The sequence below is a fragment of the Rhinoderma darwinii genome, chromosome 5, assembly GCF_050947455.1.
Source record: "Rhinoderma darwinii isolate aRhiDar2 chromosome 5, aRhiDar2.hap1, whole genome shotgun sequence".
NCBI classification, from domain to species: Eukaryota; Metazoa; Chordata; class Amphibia; order Anura; family Rhinodermatidae; genus Rhinoderma; species Rhinoderma darwinii.
The window spans coordinates 143,515,390-143,532,772 of record NC_134691.1 but is presented as its reverse complement, the minus strand read 5'-3'; the positions used below and the strand labels follow the sequence as shown (position 1 = coordinate 143,532,772).

General features: G+C 41.9%; 1 protein-coding gene across 6 annotated transcripts in view; it reads right to left on the bottom strand.

Moving 5' to 3' along the window:
• Nucleotides 1–17,383, bottom strand: part of KIF13A (kinesin family member 13A) — a 223,616-nt gene that overhangs the window by 50,463 nt on the left and 155,770 nt on the right. For 4 of the 6 annotated variants that reach the window (XM_075826597.1, XM_075826595.1, XM_075826598.1 and 1 more), the window contains exons 24-31: nucleotides 15,111–15,243; nucleotides 14,876–15,022; nucleotides 14,109–14,150; nucleotides 11,375–11,474; nucleotides 8,670–8,796; nucleotides 8,274–8,329; nucleotides 7,475–7,599; nucleotides 5,780–5,956 (exon numbers count right to left, since the gene is read on the bottom strand). In XM_075826597.1, the coding sequence (XP_075682712.1) occupies nucleotides 5,780–5,956; nucleotides 7,475–7,599; nucleotides 8,274–8,329; nucleotides 8,670–8,796; nucleotides 11,375–11,474; nucleotides 14,109–14,150; nucleotides 14,876–15,022; nucleotides 15,111–15,243 (907 nt within the window). The remainder of the gene's footprint in view (nucleotides 1–5,779; nucleotides 5,957–7,474; nucleotides 7,600–8,273; nucleotides 8,330–8,669; nucleotides 8,797–11,374; nucleotides 11,475–14,108; nucleotides 14,151–14,875; nucleotides 15,023–15,110; nucleotides 15,244–17,383) is intronic. The other 2 variants (XM_075826596.1, XM_075826601.1) reach the window with 1 other exon arrangement.

The following is a 17,383-nucleotide window of genomic DNA, read 5'->3' as shown; positions in this document are numbered from 1 at the left end:
GGACCGGAAAAGTCTCTTCATGAGGATTAAGCCCTTCCTTTTTACAGGCCGACAAGTCATTTTTGGAGGGGACTTTAACACTGTCGTTAGGCCCCAAGACAGAGGAGGTTCCAGAAAGGTACTGGCCTATGATAGTGTCGAATTGAATAGAATAGCTAGTGATGCTCGCCTGGAGGACATCCACATTCGGTATACCCCAGGCCACTCGGGATTCACCTATCATAGTGGTAGTCGTAGGTCCAGAATAGACAGGTTTTTTTTAAAGGAGGACGCCATCTCTTCGGCAGTGTCCGTCGTTGAGGTGGAGTTCTCCGATCACTGTATGATTATGTTTTCTTTGAATGTTGCAGAGTCCCTCCAGATGGGAAGAGGTATATGGAGGCTGAATTCTACTCTCCTGGAAGAAGCAGAGATAAGACAGGCCTTCGAGGATTTTCTTCAGAGCCAGGTACCTTTATTGGATCTGTATCAAGACATGAGGCGGAAACTCGAACATCTAGTCTCAACCGGAGGTAGCCGTGAGGAAATCTCCGTGGTGAAAGCTCTGCTCAAAAGATGCCAATATGATAGGCACACGTCTTTGGTTCTTGAACGGGATTTTGGGAGGTACCGCTCGCCCGACCCTTACAAGAACTGCAAGATGTCAGTGAGTCGTAAGGTGGTGACAGGACTGGTAGATAGTACGGGCTCCCTGATGAGATCCAAATCAGGGATCCTGGAGGTCATCAGATCCTTTTATTCGCAGCTTTTGGGTGAGCAGGATCTAAACCGAGACGAAATGTCGGCTTTCCTGGCTGAAACCATCCCTGAGCCAGGAGCAGACCCCTCGCTTGGTGTTTTGACAGAGTCGATCAAGGAAGAGGAAGTGATGCTGGCGATTGATGGGTTGGCCATCAAAAAGTCGCCAGGCCCAGATGGCTTAACATCTGAGTTTTATAAGGCTTTTAAGGGAACCTTAGTTCCCCTCTTGACTGCGGTTTTTAATGAGTGCCTCTCCTCGGGCGCTCTGCCAAAGTCAATGGGCAAGTCGGCCTTGATCATTCTGTCAAAGGGTAAGGATTCGACCCGTATTGAGAACTGGCGTCCCATAGCGCTCCTCAATACGGACAGAAAGGTTCTCGCAAAAGTACTGTTTAATCGGCTGGTGAAGTTTGCACCCCGGCTCCTTTCGTCGGCCCAGCATTGCTCTGTTCCAGGCCGCAGCACCTTTAGTGCTGTCCTCAGTGTCAGAGAGGCAGTGGAGCAGGGACATTCTGGCCGATGGGAGGGGTACATGCTGTCCTTGGATCAGGCCAAAGCTTTTGACCGGGTGAATCACAAGTATCTATGGTCAGTCCTTCTGAGGTATGGCCTACCGGGTGAGTTCGTTAATTGGCTCCAGACCCTATACGCTGGGGCTGAGTCTTTTGCACTGGTGAACGGTTGGACTGGAACCCCCTTTGAGGTTGGGTCTGGTGTCCGCCAGGGTTGTCCCTTAAGCCCCTTGCTGTATGTTTTCGCGATCGACCCCTTTCTTAGGCGGCTCGATCGTGGGCCATTGGCGGGGGTGGGGATGGACTTGGAGGAGCCGGAAGCCACTCAGAGGGTGGTTGCGTACGCGGATGACGTCACTATCTTTGTCTCCTCGAGAGGGGAGGCAGAGTGGGTGATGTCAGAAGTTGAGCGCTACTCACGGGCATCTGGGTCCAGGATCAGCCGGGACAAGTGTGAAAGTCTCTGGCTGGGCGGGGGGGATCCCAGTTTTGATCTCCCGAACACCCTCCCAGAGCCCAAAGGGTCTGCTAAAATCTTAGGCGTTGAATTTGGCCCGGGTGATTACCCCATGAAAAACTGGGAAGGTAGGCTATCAATAGCTGCCCAGAAGGTTGGCCAATGGAAGGGATGGTCTTTGTCCCTTAGGGAAAGGGTTCACCTGGCCAAGGCTTACCTGATGCCCATGTTGCTCTACCTTGGCAGCGTGTGCATGTTGCCAGAACCTCTCTGGACTCGGGTCTATAGCCTGTTCTTCCAACTGTTATGGGGAAACAGGCTTAACCTAATCAAGAGGGAGGTTACTTACCTACCGAGGAAACTAGGTGGGTTAGGTATGGTTAACCCAGTGGTGTTTCTAGTAAACACCTTCATTAAAATTAATTTGGCAAACCTCTTTGAAAGAGAAAGGGCTCCTCTGTGGATATCCTCCTGCAGGGGATGGTTTCGGCCTTTCTTCCAGGAATGGGAGACAGGAGGCCAAGCGAAAGACCTGCGTGTACCCCATGGGCACCTCCCGGCTTATGCCGCCCCGGTTCTGAAGGTTGTTCGTCGGTGGGGTCTGGAGGCGAGGGAGATCAAGACCATGTCGAGAAAATTTCTTGACAGAAAGGTCTTGTTGACCTGCTTCCAGAAGCCCCTGGCGCTCAGGGACTGCCCAAGTAGCGACCTCGGGGTGGGATTAAAACTTTTAAACTCTGTGAGGATTCCCCAGAAGTTTTGGGATCTGGCTTGGCGCTGCTTCCATGGGAGGCTGTATGTAAGGGGCAATCTGAAGTTCAGAAACTCCGATGAAAGAGGTTGTCCTCGGGAGGAGTGCGATGACACGCTGGAAAGCATGGACCATTTCTTGCTTCAGTGTCCCTTCAATGCAGAGGTTTACAAACGGGTGGGTGCCTCCATCGGTTGGCCCGGTCTGACCAACCTCTCCTACGCTGGTTGGGCCTATGGGGCATTCGGAGACCTGGGTGGAAGGGATCATTGCACTTCTTTTTTAGTTAGTTTAGTGATCAGGTATTTCACGTGGAACGCACGGTGCTTAGTATCGACTCAGTGTAAAATCCTCCTGGAGGACGAGGTGTGTAGGAATATCATGGGTGACCTGGTGAAGGTCCGGTCTCTGGAGGTTGAGAAACTGGGTGCATCCAAGGCCTCTCGACTTTGGAGGGGCTTCAATTTTAGGGTGCCCTAGGTGGAACCAACCTTCAGGGGGAGGGGAGGGAGTGCCCCTGGGTATTAGACTGGAGGTGGGGGTCTGCACCTGGCCATGACACCGGGAAATAGCGATAGGGACAGAATGAGAGACAGCAGGAGGGACAGATTAGTTTATAAAGTAATAAGGGATAGAGATAGGGCAAGCAGGATAGGTTTAGCGATAGGGACCGGGGTGGTGGTTGGGGGTTGGCTTTGGCCTCTGGGCTGGTGCTCTAGGGGGGCTTTCCTCTCTCTCTCCTCTGGTGATGGGCTGAGTAAGCACAAGTAGGTTTTTGTTTTGAGCTTTTTGGAGACAGAAAAAGGGCTTACAAGCAGCCAAACTTAGGTTTTCGGGTTAATGTATACAGTATGATATTTTGTTATAGTTATGTGTCGGTATGATTATATGGTGTATAGGTGTATGCATGGGTTTGTGTGAATGTTTAGGTAAGATGGGCAGTAGATAGGTGCGGTGGGGGGCCTGGGGGTGTGCCCAGCCCGATTCTGGACTACGTGGACGTGAGGAGGACATGAGACGTGGGATCGGGCTGGGTGGGTGATGTGTTGGGTGGTGGGGGCCAGCATCTGAACTATGCGGACATGGAAGGACATGAGGCGTGATGCTGGTTGGGGGAGGTGATGGGTGGTGATGGATAAGTTAGTGTGTACAGGGTTAGGTATGAATGTGGATAAGTTAATAAAATAAAATTAAAAAAAGTAAAAAATATATATAAAAAAAAAAAAAAAAAAATGTGAAAAAAAATTTGAAAAAATAAAAATATATATATATATATATATATATATATATATATATATATATATATATATTTTGGCTTTGTTTTGTATTTTTTGTTTTGTTCTTTTCTTTTCATTTACATGGTGCACTGGAGTAAGTGCACCATGGGATGGTAACTTTTATTTTCAGAGTTTATTATTATTAATTATTATTATTATTTTGTTTATATTATTATTGTGATTATTATTTATTTTGTTTTATATATGTCTTGATTTTTTTTTAGGGGGCCATTGGTTGGCACATGGTTTTTAAGAGTATGTTGTATATAGTGTTATAGTTATGTTTTCTTGGGGTTGGGGGGGTATAGGTGTGTGTACGAATGAGTATGGGATTATAGTTATGTATGCATGGGGATTTATGTAAGAAGGGCCAGGCTGGGTAAATTGTACAGAAATGTACATAAGTTTTGTTTTGTTGTGTTTGTTTTGTAAATACCGTTTATTTTGTAATGTTTTATATTTTTCTATTAAAAGAGTACCAGAGAAACGCAACTTAATATTTATTGCCCAGATTCTGCAGTTTTGAGAATTATTCAACATGTGGCCCTAGTGCGGTAATGGACTGAAGCGCCGGCCTCCGAAGCATAGGAGCACCTAGTGGATTTTGAGGCCTCTTTTTTTATTAGGCACCATGTCCGGTTTGAAGAGGTCTTGTTGTGCCAAAACAGTAGAAACCCCCCAAAAGTGACAGCATTTTGGAAACTAGACCCCTTGAGGAATCCATTGTAGTTTTCTTGGGGTGCATGCGGCTTTTTGATCAGTTTTTATTCTATTTTTAAGTGGCGCAGTGACTAAAAAACAGCAATTCTACTATTGTTTTTCTATGAAATTTTTTTTACAGCGTTCACCGTGCGCTATAAATGACATATTCACTTTATTCTGCGGGGCGATACGATTACAGCGATACCAGATGTTTATAGGTTTTTTTTATGTCTTATGGCGTTTGCACAATAAAATACGTTTTGTAAAAAATCATTTATTTTTTGTGTTACCTTATTCTAAGAGCCAGAACGTTTTTATTTTTCCATCAAGAAAGCTGTGCGAGGACTTATTTTTTGCGTAACGAACTGTAGTTTCAATCATTACCATTTTTAGGTACATGCGACTTTTTTATCTCTTTTCATTCCATTTTTTGCGAGGTGAAGTGACCAAATAATTGTGATTCTGGTACGGTTTATTATTATTTTCTTTTACGGGGTTCACCGCGCGGGATAAATAACGAAATAATTTTGTAGTTCAGGCCGTTACGGACGCGGCGATACCAATTATGTATAGTTTATTTGTTTGTTTATATATTTTTAATAATAATAAAGGACTGATAAGTGAAAAGGGGGGATTTTTACTTTTAATACTTTTAAATCTTTTATTTTCTTATTTTTACACATCTTTTTTTAACTTGAGAGCTGGAGGCCCTGATCGCTAATCTAATACACTGCACTACATGCGTAGTGCAGAGTATCAGAGCTGTCAGCTACTCACTGACAGCAAGCATAGTGGGTCCTGACTTCATCAGGACCCACTAGGCTTCCGTCGATGGCATAGCCGGACGCCATTGTTTGGTGTCCGGTTGCCATAGTCACCATCGCCGGCCGCTATCGTGTAGCAGGCCGGCGATGGCAGCTTAACCCCTAAAAAGCTGTGATCGCTATTGAACACGGGTTTTCAGGGGTTAATCAGCGGGGACACAGCGATCGGTCCCCGCTGTAGGAGCTGCGGCAGCTGCTGCATGAGACAGCAGCTGTCATAGCTCCTGTATGTGTCGGGAGGACGGCCGAAATGGCCGTTACTCCCGTGACATACTATTCCGTCATGGAGTGCGAACAGGGCGGTTTCCATGACGGAATAGTACGTCACTGAGCGTTAAGGGGTTAAAGAATGTAAAATAAACATGTCTGAAGGTTGTTCCTTGGTCAGTCTACAACAATGCTGGTTATTTGGTTTGGGTTTCATGTAGGCATAATATCTCTCTTTTTGTTTAATGTAAGACATGAAAAATGGTTATTATTTGTGATGTACTTTGCAATTAATACACGGCCGTTACCTGCTTATTATATACATTGACAGCAATTCTCTTCCGGAGAACCAGTTCCATAGCAGCAGGATGGCTTAGCTGTACTGTGATTTTCACAATGAGATAGATGCGCTCATTCTGGGGAGTTACCCTGTTCAGGTGCACCGAGTCATGGATTGCAGAGTCCCAAGAAGCAGTGGCGGAAACCTACAAATTACAGAACACCAGACTGACATTAATCATGGACAACGAAACCTCTCTTAAAGGGTTTTTCCAATACTTTTTTTTTTAAATTACATTCCACGCTTCTCAATTTATCTAACAATGCCCCCTGAATATCGTTACCTAAATTTTTATTTTTTAATTTACCATTATTCTCTTGTTTACATTGAGAGGTTTCTTTACCTCTGTGTGTTCGTTGTCTTGCTCTTCCGGTCATACAGTTCCCGGCATGCACCGCTTGTGTCCCAGCATGCAATGCGCCGGCAGCAGGGACTCATCATGCCTACTACACCCAGCTATAAACATTTTCTAATCTCCGTTGTCATCTTACTGCTCTCATTAGATCAGTGAGAGATAACGATAAACGTGCAACATATCAGTGCTGTTCCAAACAACACTCTTACATAATGGTAAAAAAAAACTTCAATTTGACCCCAGAGCCGGTGTCCCATAGCAGAGCAGAGCGCTAGTATAGGCTCTTCTCCGGGACTCTGCGGAATCCCCTGACATGTCTGTCCATATATGTCCCCCAAACCCCAGCGCCAGAGTTCCTCTCAGAGCGCTACTGGCTCCTGACATTACTGACATAATTTTTTCTGATAGTTTCCGGTCCACTGCTAGGGGGGAGAAAATTACGCGTAGGTGCTGTGATAGCGCAGGAGTGTGCATGCATGGTAAACACTGCTAGTGTAGAAACCACGCATGCTCAGAGACTAGCATGCGCGTCATTTTCTCCCCCCTAGCAGCGGACCGGAAACTATCTGAAGAAAGGGAGTACCTGGTCCACCACTTCCCTCAGTGTACAGTGACATCAGGAATGACGTCCCCGTACATAGAGCCAGCCGGAAGACGGAACTCAGATCATGGATGAGCTAGCGTCGGAAGTAAGGATTTTGCTACTGGAGACGCATCACGTGACTGGCGCTGGAAACGGGTGTTAGAAGATGAAATCAAAAATCAAAACGTAAGTATATTACAAATTACATTATTTTTGTGCAGTGAAATAGAAATTAGTTAATTGGTTCCGGAAAACCCCTTTAATGCAAAGCCTTCTTGGCCTGTAAGGTTAGGAGTTGGTGGGGCTGTTATACTATGAGACAGCTTTGCATTCTTAACTAGAAGCTATTTCTATACTTCCATGCTGTAAGCTCTTATTAGTGATATGGACACCATGTATTCCAAGTCTTTCGTGGACTTACAGCATCCCCATACTCTTACCACCTACATATGCGATTCAGCTTATTCCTTCAGAACTCCCAACGTCCCTGCCACTGCCCTCGTCAAATACCAAGAAGTAGAGTAAAAGGGCACCATCAGATCTTTAGTCCCTTTTATCCCAACTTGCAAACCTAACTAGCTATCCTCTCTGGATGCTCCACACTTCATAAAGCCATGGTATCCTTTGTTATCTCATGAAAAAAACCAGACAAAAAACGTAATTCTATAATTATATAGATGCACAAATAAATGTCATAAAACTTCCCAGTGATATATTTCTGTTACCTCTTCATCACTGTGCTTGATAATTGGCAGATAGTAAAACGGACTCCCATGCTCCTTAGGTAATATAGAATTAACACCTGCTGCATGTGAGCCCACGAGCTGTTCATTGGCACTAAGGTCATCCGCTTAAAAAGACAAAATAAAGGTTAAAAAAAAAGACATAGTAATAAAGCTTTATTTTCTTACCAAAGATTACCAGACAGCTCTTTTTTACTTTCTATTCATTGAGGGAACAGTCGCAGTTTATGTGATGTGAGGGCGCATTAAAAAATACATTATATTAATCTGGTTTCCATTTTCTTCTTTTTGAGGCCCCATGCACACGACCGTGCTCATAAGCACGGTCCGTGATTACGGGAACGGCCGCTGACAGCCGCGGACACCACCCGCATTTGCGGGCAGTGCACCCCTATAAAGTAATATGCGGGAAGGTGTCCGTCGGCCATAGAAATGAATGGGTCCGTAATTATGGACCGTAAATACGGTACATAATTACGGACGAAATCTACGGTCGTGAGCATAGGGCCTTACTGGATAGATTATTTGCACAGGATGCTATGGTATTCTGGGCATCAAAGAACAACGACAACCTCATAGAAGAATCTTAGCTGACATTATTAAATAGAGATATGATTTGTATACAACTCTGTCACCCAAGACCAGATTGGTCAATTTAAATCCTTAGGGGAGTCATCAAGGACCACTGTCCTAATTTCTATTTTTAGGCGTATCAAAATAGGAGACCAATAGTGAAAAGTATAGAAGGGAGAGGAAGGACCATTAGAATAAATAATCTTACCATTAAGATCTAGGAAGAGGACAGGTATGTGTGCCTCCATTCCAGCTGGTGGAGTCCTGTACAGATGACAAAAGCAATCACGGCTTTAAAAAGCATCTATTTCATAAACAAAATAAAATGTGTGCAAAAAACATACATTTCCTTATGCCAGCGCACATTAAAAATTATTTTATTGGATCATTTTTATTATTATTATTATTTTATTATTAGGACATAATGATACTGGGTGGAGTTCAAAAACGTTAAAGGCAAATCATAATGGAAAATTGCAATAAGAAAAGTCAGCTAATTGCTGCTTGCAGTTGGAGTTGATGTATCATAAGGTCTTTTGTAATCTGCCCAATAAATAATTATAGCTGATGACTAATTATGTGTATCAGGCAAAAAAAAACGTACCAGTTTGCTGGAGCTCCAGGAATGCCACATCCTGGAGCTGGTACTAGAACCGCATTCCTCTCTTCTGTTAATCCAACCCACTGCTCAACCAGCCGTGCTTCCCTCTCAACATCATCCTCCGTCTTTTCTGCAAGAAACACACTACTTTATGCATAGAAGGACCATTTGCAACATTATTCTTTTCAATATGGCGGAAATAAGTGATCTTCTGACATAGAAAGACGTCTGCATCAACAGAGCCCTCTGAGATTTTCAACACTAGTAGTTTCTGACACAACATGCTGAACAAACAGTATTCAAATCGACAGTGCTTTTTAATGTTGTGTCACACAATTTCAGCAAAGTGGTGCCTTAAGGGCCTCAAAAGAGCTTTTGATTTATAGCTCCTTGAAGGGGTTGTCCGGTTTCAGCAAACTAATGTTATTTTTTGTATAATTAAAAGTTATACAATTTTTCAATATGCAATGTTAAATACTTTTGTGTCAAAAAAGACAAAAGTATAGTAGGTATGATACCTTTATTGGCTAACCATAAAAGTTCTATATGCAGCTTTCAGAGCACAGAGGCCCCTTCTTCAGGCAAATTACAAATGAATGACTGAGAAAAACACAACATTTAAGATGTTACACAAAGACAATTAGTACATGAGGTGATACATCATTAAGATAAGCCGGGGCAATAAAACGGAGGTTATAGGGGTGATGACTTAGGAGTTAAGGCATCTGGAGTCAGTCTGATGGGGGACGTGACGTGTGTCCATGTAGTGGCTCATAAATCTTGGTGTTAGATTGAGGCCTTGTGTCAATGACTGGAATTTTATTATCATCTTGAATTCCCAAATTTTTCTTTCTCTGTTGTTTTTAAAATGACCCTTCAGAATTAGGACCTTTAAATCTGCCAAACTATGATCAGGTCCAGAGAAGTGTTTTCCCACGGGTGTATCCACCTCCTGTTTTATTGTATGTCTGCGACGATTCATCCTGGTTTGTCGTTTTTGTATTGTTTCTCCAATGTAGATTCCTTTATCTATGCACCTTGTACACAGGATCATGTACACTACATTGGAGGATGTACAGGAGAACGTGCCAGTGATTTTATAGTCTTGCTGCGTGTTTGGTATGTGGATGGTGTTTGATGACCAGATGTTGATACAGGTCTTGCATTTCCTACTGTTGCAAGGAAAAGTGCCAGTCTCTGATGGTGATGAGAGGGCCTTCTGACCAGGAGATTCCTTAGGTTTGGTGACTGTTTGTAGGCAAGGGGAGGTAAATCCGGGAATATTTCCTTCAGTTTATTGTCTTTGTTAAATATAGGTTGGAGATCAGCAGCAATTTTCCTCAAGATGTTCATATGTGGGTTGTATATGACCACTAGGGGCACCCTGCTGTTGTCTTCCTTCTTTTTGTACTCCAGAAGATTGCTCCTTTGAATTCTCATTGCTCTGTAGATCTTATCATCTATAATCCTTGGGTGGTATCCCTGTTGTAAGAATGTATTCCTCAGTGATATCAGGTGTTGTTTTCTGTCTTCACTGTCTGAACAGATCCGTATGTACCGCAGAGCCTGGCTGTAGATGATGGATTTCTTTATGTGTCTCGGATGGAAGCTGTTCCATCTCAGATATGCTGGACGGCCTGTAGGTTTATGGTAGATTGTGGTTTGTATGGTATTGTTTCTCATGTATATGGTCATGTCCAGGAAATGTACTTGAGATTTTGAGTAAAATTTTTCAATGTATTTCAGTATTAATTCCTTGTGCTTTTTAAGATCTCTGCTTGTTGTTATTCAGTAGGAAGATTCATTGTTTACTTTGTGTGGATACAATTGTGTCCATAGTCACGTGATGGACACACAGGTGTACGGTTTGTTACAATATGTGTACCAGAGCTCTGTCTTCTAATTATCCAAGCACCTGTGTGTCCATCACATGACCATGGTCAGAATTTTATCCACTGGAAGTAAACAATGAATGTTCCTACTGAATAACAAGAAGAGATCTAGAAAATAGTCAGGAATTAATACAGAACGTATATTAGAAAATTGTATAACTTTATTAGACAAAAAAAATAACACTCATTTGCCGAAACCGGACAACTCCTGTAACCTCGGGTAAGTCGAACTTCACAATGTGATTTTCTCACAAGTGCCTCTGATGTATCAAAAGTCCAGTCTTGGCCAGAAGGCAGTAGAAATGGGTCATGGTCTGACCATATGCATGAAGGAATTTTGGCAAAAGACACAAAGGAGATCCTTTGAGATGGCTAAAAAATATTATTGATGCAAATAACGGTTGTGTGGTCTATAGGCTAGAGTGAGGAGACATCATACCTAAAGTCCACTAAGATATTTTGGAACAGAAGTTAGATAATCGACAGGACTGTCAAAGCGTATCAGCAAATTTATTGCTAAGTGAAGAAACCAGAATACCTGAAGGAAACTCACACAAACAAAAAAAAAACACACAAACACCATGAATTCTTTCTTAGGACTATGCACATTTGTATGCCAGTGCAATGACAGTACATACCAAGTAGTATCTATACCAAGGACTATGACAATTGGGCAAGATTGTCCACTTGTGTATTAGTCATTTTATAGGTTCACAAGGAGAAGGAAATGACAGCGTAACAATGTGGGTGGTATCACCCTAGTCATTCATTTTATGTTCATTTGTTTACATCCCACATGTAAAAAACCATAAAAACCTTGTTTGTTGATGATTTTCTGAATATGCTCATCCAGGTACTCTTTGCGTTTTATCAGTGCATCTGACCACCTCTCACGAACACAATTCAAATCCTCCTCCTGTTTCAAAGAAACAAAATAAATAAATATATATACATGCCTTTTAAAACATTGTGACTTTCAATCTTCCCATTTCACCATCTGTCACATGAATTAAGTGAAAATTAAGAAGTGGTATCATTAAACAGTTTTATGTTGCAATTTGAAAAACGATATAAAAAGGGGAATGAAAAAAAAAGTTTGAAAAGAAATGGTTCTCAATAGTTATAATTTTGGATAATTATTAGTATCATACATATGGATACATATTTATTTAGTTGTTGCGTACAATGTGAGCAGCAACTTTTTGCAAGGAAACAATGTATAATGCACGATAAAATATGGGCCCACTCAGTGTGATACAACGTAAAACATGTTTAATGATACAAGTCCGGAGTGCTGTGTAGCCGGCTATTTTCCTTTAGGTATCCAAGAGAACCAGATTAATACAATTCCACCATTAGTTCTGCGCACAGCTGCTTGCGAAAGATTATCAGCAGGTTCGTGTGTGAATACTTGTTTCCATGCATATTAAACCAAATCATGCATCATGCCTTGTGTTGACTGGTGTCTGGTGGGAATGGAACAATGCATCAATATGTAAGAAGCCGTACGTTAGTGCACTTGTCAGTGAGCATATTATCATTAGTCATGTTGTACATGTTACTAAATGCATTTCTTATCCTATCAATACTAGATATTTCTACAACTACTATGTATCCTATGGTTGTCATTCAATAACACTTCTTTAACTCAGCATCCAACAGCCAGGAAATTCTGATAGTATCCGAGGTAAAATTGCTTAATACTCTAGAATCAAGCAAAGCTACTAGCTAATCATTTTGATATAAGAGATAACCAAGCAGTACTCTCCTGATGGTAAATATAGTATAGTGACAGTATATCCAACCTATTTTGCACTGCCTTCCAAATCTCGCCATACACATGAGATAAAAAGTCAGTCAAAAAGGCCGATTTTGGTCAATTTGACCGACCATCGTTTAAAAAACATTGTCTGAAACTACATGTGTATGGCACGATCGGATCATCATTTGCCACTTTGCTTCAGCCCCAGGGAGTCCGTTTTTTTTATCTGGCTCCATGATCGGCCAGTTTAGTTTCTACTGTGGCTGGTGGGATCGTTCTTTCGAACGATCCCACGGACGATTGATCAGCCACATTGTAGCCGGTCATTGTCTTAAGTGTATGTCCAGCTTAACATTTGCTTACTACTGTATGGCAATTTGTAATCTGTTTCGTTCTGATTAAAAGGGACTTTAAAGACTATGTACACCTTTTGATTTTTTTTTATTACATTTTATTAAAAAATATTTTTATTGTTTGAGATTCAGCTGCTTTATATCCTGTATAAAGAGCAGCTGTATCGTGCGCTGAGACCTGTATCTGTCAGGTCAGTGGCACTGACGGGTTCAGTGTCAGCGGGTCGCAGGATCGAGCGGTTATCGATCATATCTAAGTTCATAACTTAGATGTGATCGATAACAGGTGGATCCTGCGTGTCAGGACCCGCTGTCATTGAACCCATCAGTGCCACTGACCTGACGGATTCAGGTCTCAGCAAAAGATAGAGCTGCTCTGTATACAAGATACAAAGCAGCTGTATCTCAAAAAGTAAAAATAAGTGTACATAGCCTTTAAATATAATATGTTGCAAACGTAAAAACTATATTATCAGTAGTTATACCATAATATGACAATCTATGGAGACAGTTCTATTCAATTTCACAATTGGTGTCGGGGCATGAAAGTAAGTCCCCCCAGCAATCAGAAAGTGATGGCATTTCCTAGTAAAATGCCATTACTTTCCGTGAAGGGAATATCCTTATAAACCCACAGTGAGCAGGGATGTAAATTAACACATTACAACTTATATACGGATTCTTTTTTCCTCAATACTAGACATCAATCGATTCTGCTCTATAATATACTGGCTGCAGACAGAGTAGGATGTTCAACATGACAAGTTCTCTTTAAGCTGACCATACACATTAGATATTTGTTGGCTCAGTTCAACAAGATCTGCTGACAATCTAATGTGTACATGGACAATCTGACTATTGCCCAATGCCTCCCGCCTGGGGACAGAGGGTTTGGAAAGTCCTCAGGATAGGTGGCAGCAGATATCTCTCTCAGCCGCTTATCTTACACCCTACGGTTATAACATGCCTGTTTTTTCAAGCCATGAACATTCTTGAGGGAACTTAGGGACGATACTTGTTGGCCAACAACTGTCTTGTGTATGGCCAGCTTCAAGTATGTATCTTCTTTTATGTGTCTTCACCAGTGCAAATATAGCGGTAACGACTGACTACTGTGTGGTGATATAGTATACATATATTATATTAATATGCTTATTGTTTTCTTTTGCACTGCCACCTCTTTACAAAGCCTATTGTGTGTAAGTATGTTAGACAGCATTTTACATGGTATCAAGTCCGTAAGCATTTTAGGCGATGGTACAGTGATGGCAAAAAGGAGTGATTTGTTTAAAGCTCCCCTGTCCCAGCTTTATAAGCCTTCCCCAAAATATATTTTCCAACGCTAAACAAGATCTCCTCCCCCTCTTTCCATTTAGCGCAGAGCAGAACTGTGTCCCATGCCTTGGGATCGCGGAAGCAGTCTCTGTAATAATACCTGGTAACTATCCATATCATCACCACCAACATCATCATCTTTCTGGTAGGAGAGAATACATGATGTAAACAGGACATGCATTGCTTTCATGACATAGTAACAAAGCAGTTGGAGCAGCAAGTACCAGAATACAATGTTATTATCACAATACTAAACTATATAGAAAGACAGAAAATACATTTATAGCACATAGCCTACCTGTCAAATGCAAATGTTACACATAGACAAAGACATACATTTTGTAATAAACTGGGGAAAAAGACGTGCAAGATCATTAAAGGGATATTCCGTTATAACAAATTATTACCTATCCCCTGGATTGATGATAACTGCTAGATTGGTGGGGGTCTGACTGCTGGGATCCCATAGATCGCCAGAATCAGGGTCTGATGTCACCCCAGCCAGAAGTTGAATGAAGCGGCGGTAATGAATCCGCCATGACGCTCCATTGCACTGACGGAAACTGCCGAGCACAGCAGATAGGTCATATTTTGTTACAACCAAAATACCCCTTTATTTTGCTGTAGCACCTTATTTTTTTTATAAGGGGCATATATTTCTCTACATATGCAAGCACTATGCAAGCAACTGGTTTCCTATTTTGTATGAAAGCATTTTGTTACGCAGGCAGACCTTCTAGGTCCACATATTCAGCTGTTTTATACTGGTTATTGCGTCCAAACCTCTAACTCTACCAGTTACAAATTTATCTGAAATATTAGAAGTTTTGAAAACTCCAAAAACATATACATTCACTGACTAGTTACCTGATAACTATCCAATCCTCTCTGCAGCTTAGTTGAACGGGCACTGATGCAGCCAATTGAGACTGAAAGGATGGCCTCGACCATCAGCGGCAACGTACCAGAATTCTGCACAGGTTTCACAGTCACTTGAGCTCTTCGAGAATGACCCTGAAATCATAAAAGGTTCTATCTGTATATATGTACCAGAGACATTTGTAATATTATGATGAAGAAAAACCTAGACAGTCGAACTAACCTGTCGGAGCTGGAATACTCCACCAGTATTCACATCCTTGGCCTGATGTAATTCCACAGACATGTATTCTCCATTCTCATTCAGTTCATATATAGATATCCACATTTCTATTCGTCGAGTCACCTCATTCCATCTGGAGGCAAAAAATAAAAATAAAATAATACATGCTTTTTCTCACTGATGTTAACTGTTTTACAAGAATAATAGACTTTTTTGTTTCCTTTTATGAATTCGACTCGTGAGCAAATAAACCATTTCTCTCTGTGTCTACAAAATCAGTATTTCTTTTAATAGTAGAAAGATCCAAAATAGTTTAATACCCAAAAATCTTAAATAGAACTGGAGGCATAAAAGAATATCAAAGGCTTTGTCTGGGTTCTTATAAATATACTTTGTATGAGCTGCAATACCAGACACATTTCATGGACAAGAGTGGCGCTGTGTAGACAGAAATTATGTAGCTAAATACCTAATGTAAATGGTATTCATGTTAAAGGGCTTTTACCATAATCATTATTTATCAACTATCCACAGGATAGGTGATAAATATGTGATTGGTGGTGGTCCCATCCTTTAAACCCCCACCGATCACGAGAACGGCCTTACCTTGCCGTTTCTGGGAGCCCCATAGGAATGGAGCGTTAGTGCGCAAGCTCGGCGACCGCTGTATTCATTTCTATGGGGCTGCTAAGGATAGCTGATATCTGTGACATAACTATAAGCACTGTAAAACATACGCTTTACAAGCTTACACACACACACACACACACACACACACACACACACACACACACACACACACGCGCGTGTACTAAATGACTATTCTAGCTGCAAACGTCTGGTTTTTAATGCAATATCTACGTAGGTGTATAGAGGCCCATTTCCAGCAACCAGCACTCCAGTGTTTAAATGGTACATTGTGTTTGATAACTGTGTTAGAAGGCTAATGGATGATTAGAAAACACTTGAAAACCCTTGTGCAATTATGTTAGCACCGCTGTAAACAGTTTTGCTGTTTAGAGGAGCTATAAAACTGACCTTCCTTTGAGCTAGTTGAGAATCTGGAGCATTACATTTGTGGGTTCGATTAAACTCTCAAAATGGCTAGAAAAAGAGAGCTTTCATGTGAAACTCGACAGTCTATTCTTGTTCTTAGAAATGAAGCCTATTCCATGCGAGAAATTGCCAAGAAACTGAAGATTTCCTACAATGGTGTGTACTACTCCCTTGAGAGGACAGCACAAACAGGCTCTAACCAGAGTAGAAAGAGAAGTGGGAGGCCCCGCTGCACAACTGAGCAACAAGACAAGTACATTAGAGTCTCTAGTTTGAGAAATAGACGCCTCACAGGTCCGTAACTGGCAGCTCCATTAAATAGTACCCGCAAAACGCCAGTGTCAACGTCTACAGTGAAGAGGCGACTCCGGGATGCTGGCCTTCAGGGCAGAGTGGCAAAGAAAAAGCCATATCTGAGACTGGCTAATAAAAGGAAAAGATTAATATGGGCAAAAGCACACAGACATTGGACAGGGGAAGGTTGGAAAAAAGTGTTATGGACAGACGAATCGAAGTTTGAGGTGTTTGGATCACACAGAAGAACATTTGTGAGACGCAGAACAGCTGAAAAGATGCTGGAAGAGTGCCTGATGCCATCTGTCAAGCATGGTGGAGGTAATGTGATTGTCTGGGGTTGCTTTGGTGCTGGTAAAGTGGGAGATTTGTATAAGGTAAAAGGGATTTTGAATAAGGAAGGCTATCACTCCATTTTGCAACGCCATGCCATACCCTGTGGACAGCGCTTGATTGGAGCTAATTTCATCCTACAACAGGACAATGACACAAAGCACACCTCCAAATTATGCAAGAACTATTTAGGGAAGAAGCAGGCAGCTGGTATTCTATCTGTAATGGAGTGGCCAGCGCAGTCACCAGATCTCAACCCCATAGAGCTGTTGTGGGAGCAGCTTGACCGTATGGTACGCAAGAAGTGCCCATCAAGCCAATCCAACTTGTGGGAGGGGCTTCTGGAAGCATGGAGTGAAATTTCTCCCGATTACCTCAGCAAATTAACAGCTAGAATGCCAAAGGTCTGCAATGCTGTAATTGCTGCAAATGGAGCATTCTTTGCCGAAAGCAAAGTTTGAAGGAGAAAATTATTATTTCAAATAAAATCATTATTTCTAACCTTGTCAATGTCTTGACTATATTTTCTAGTCATTTTGCAACTCATTTGATAAATATAAGTGTGAGTTTTCATGGAAAACACAAAATTG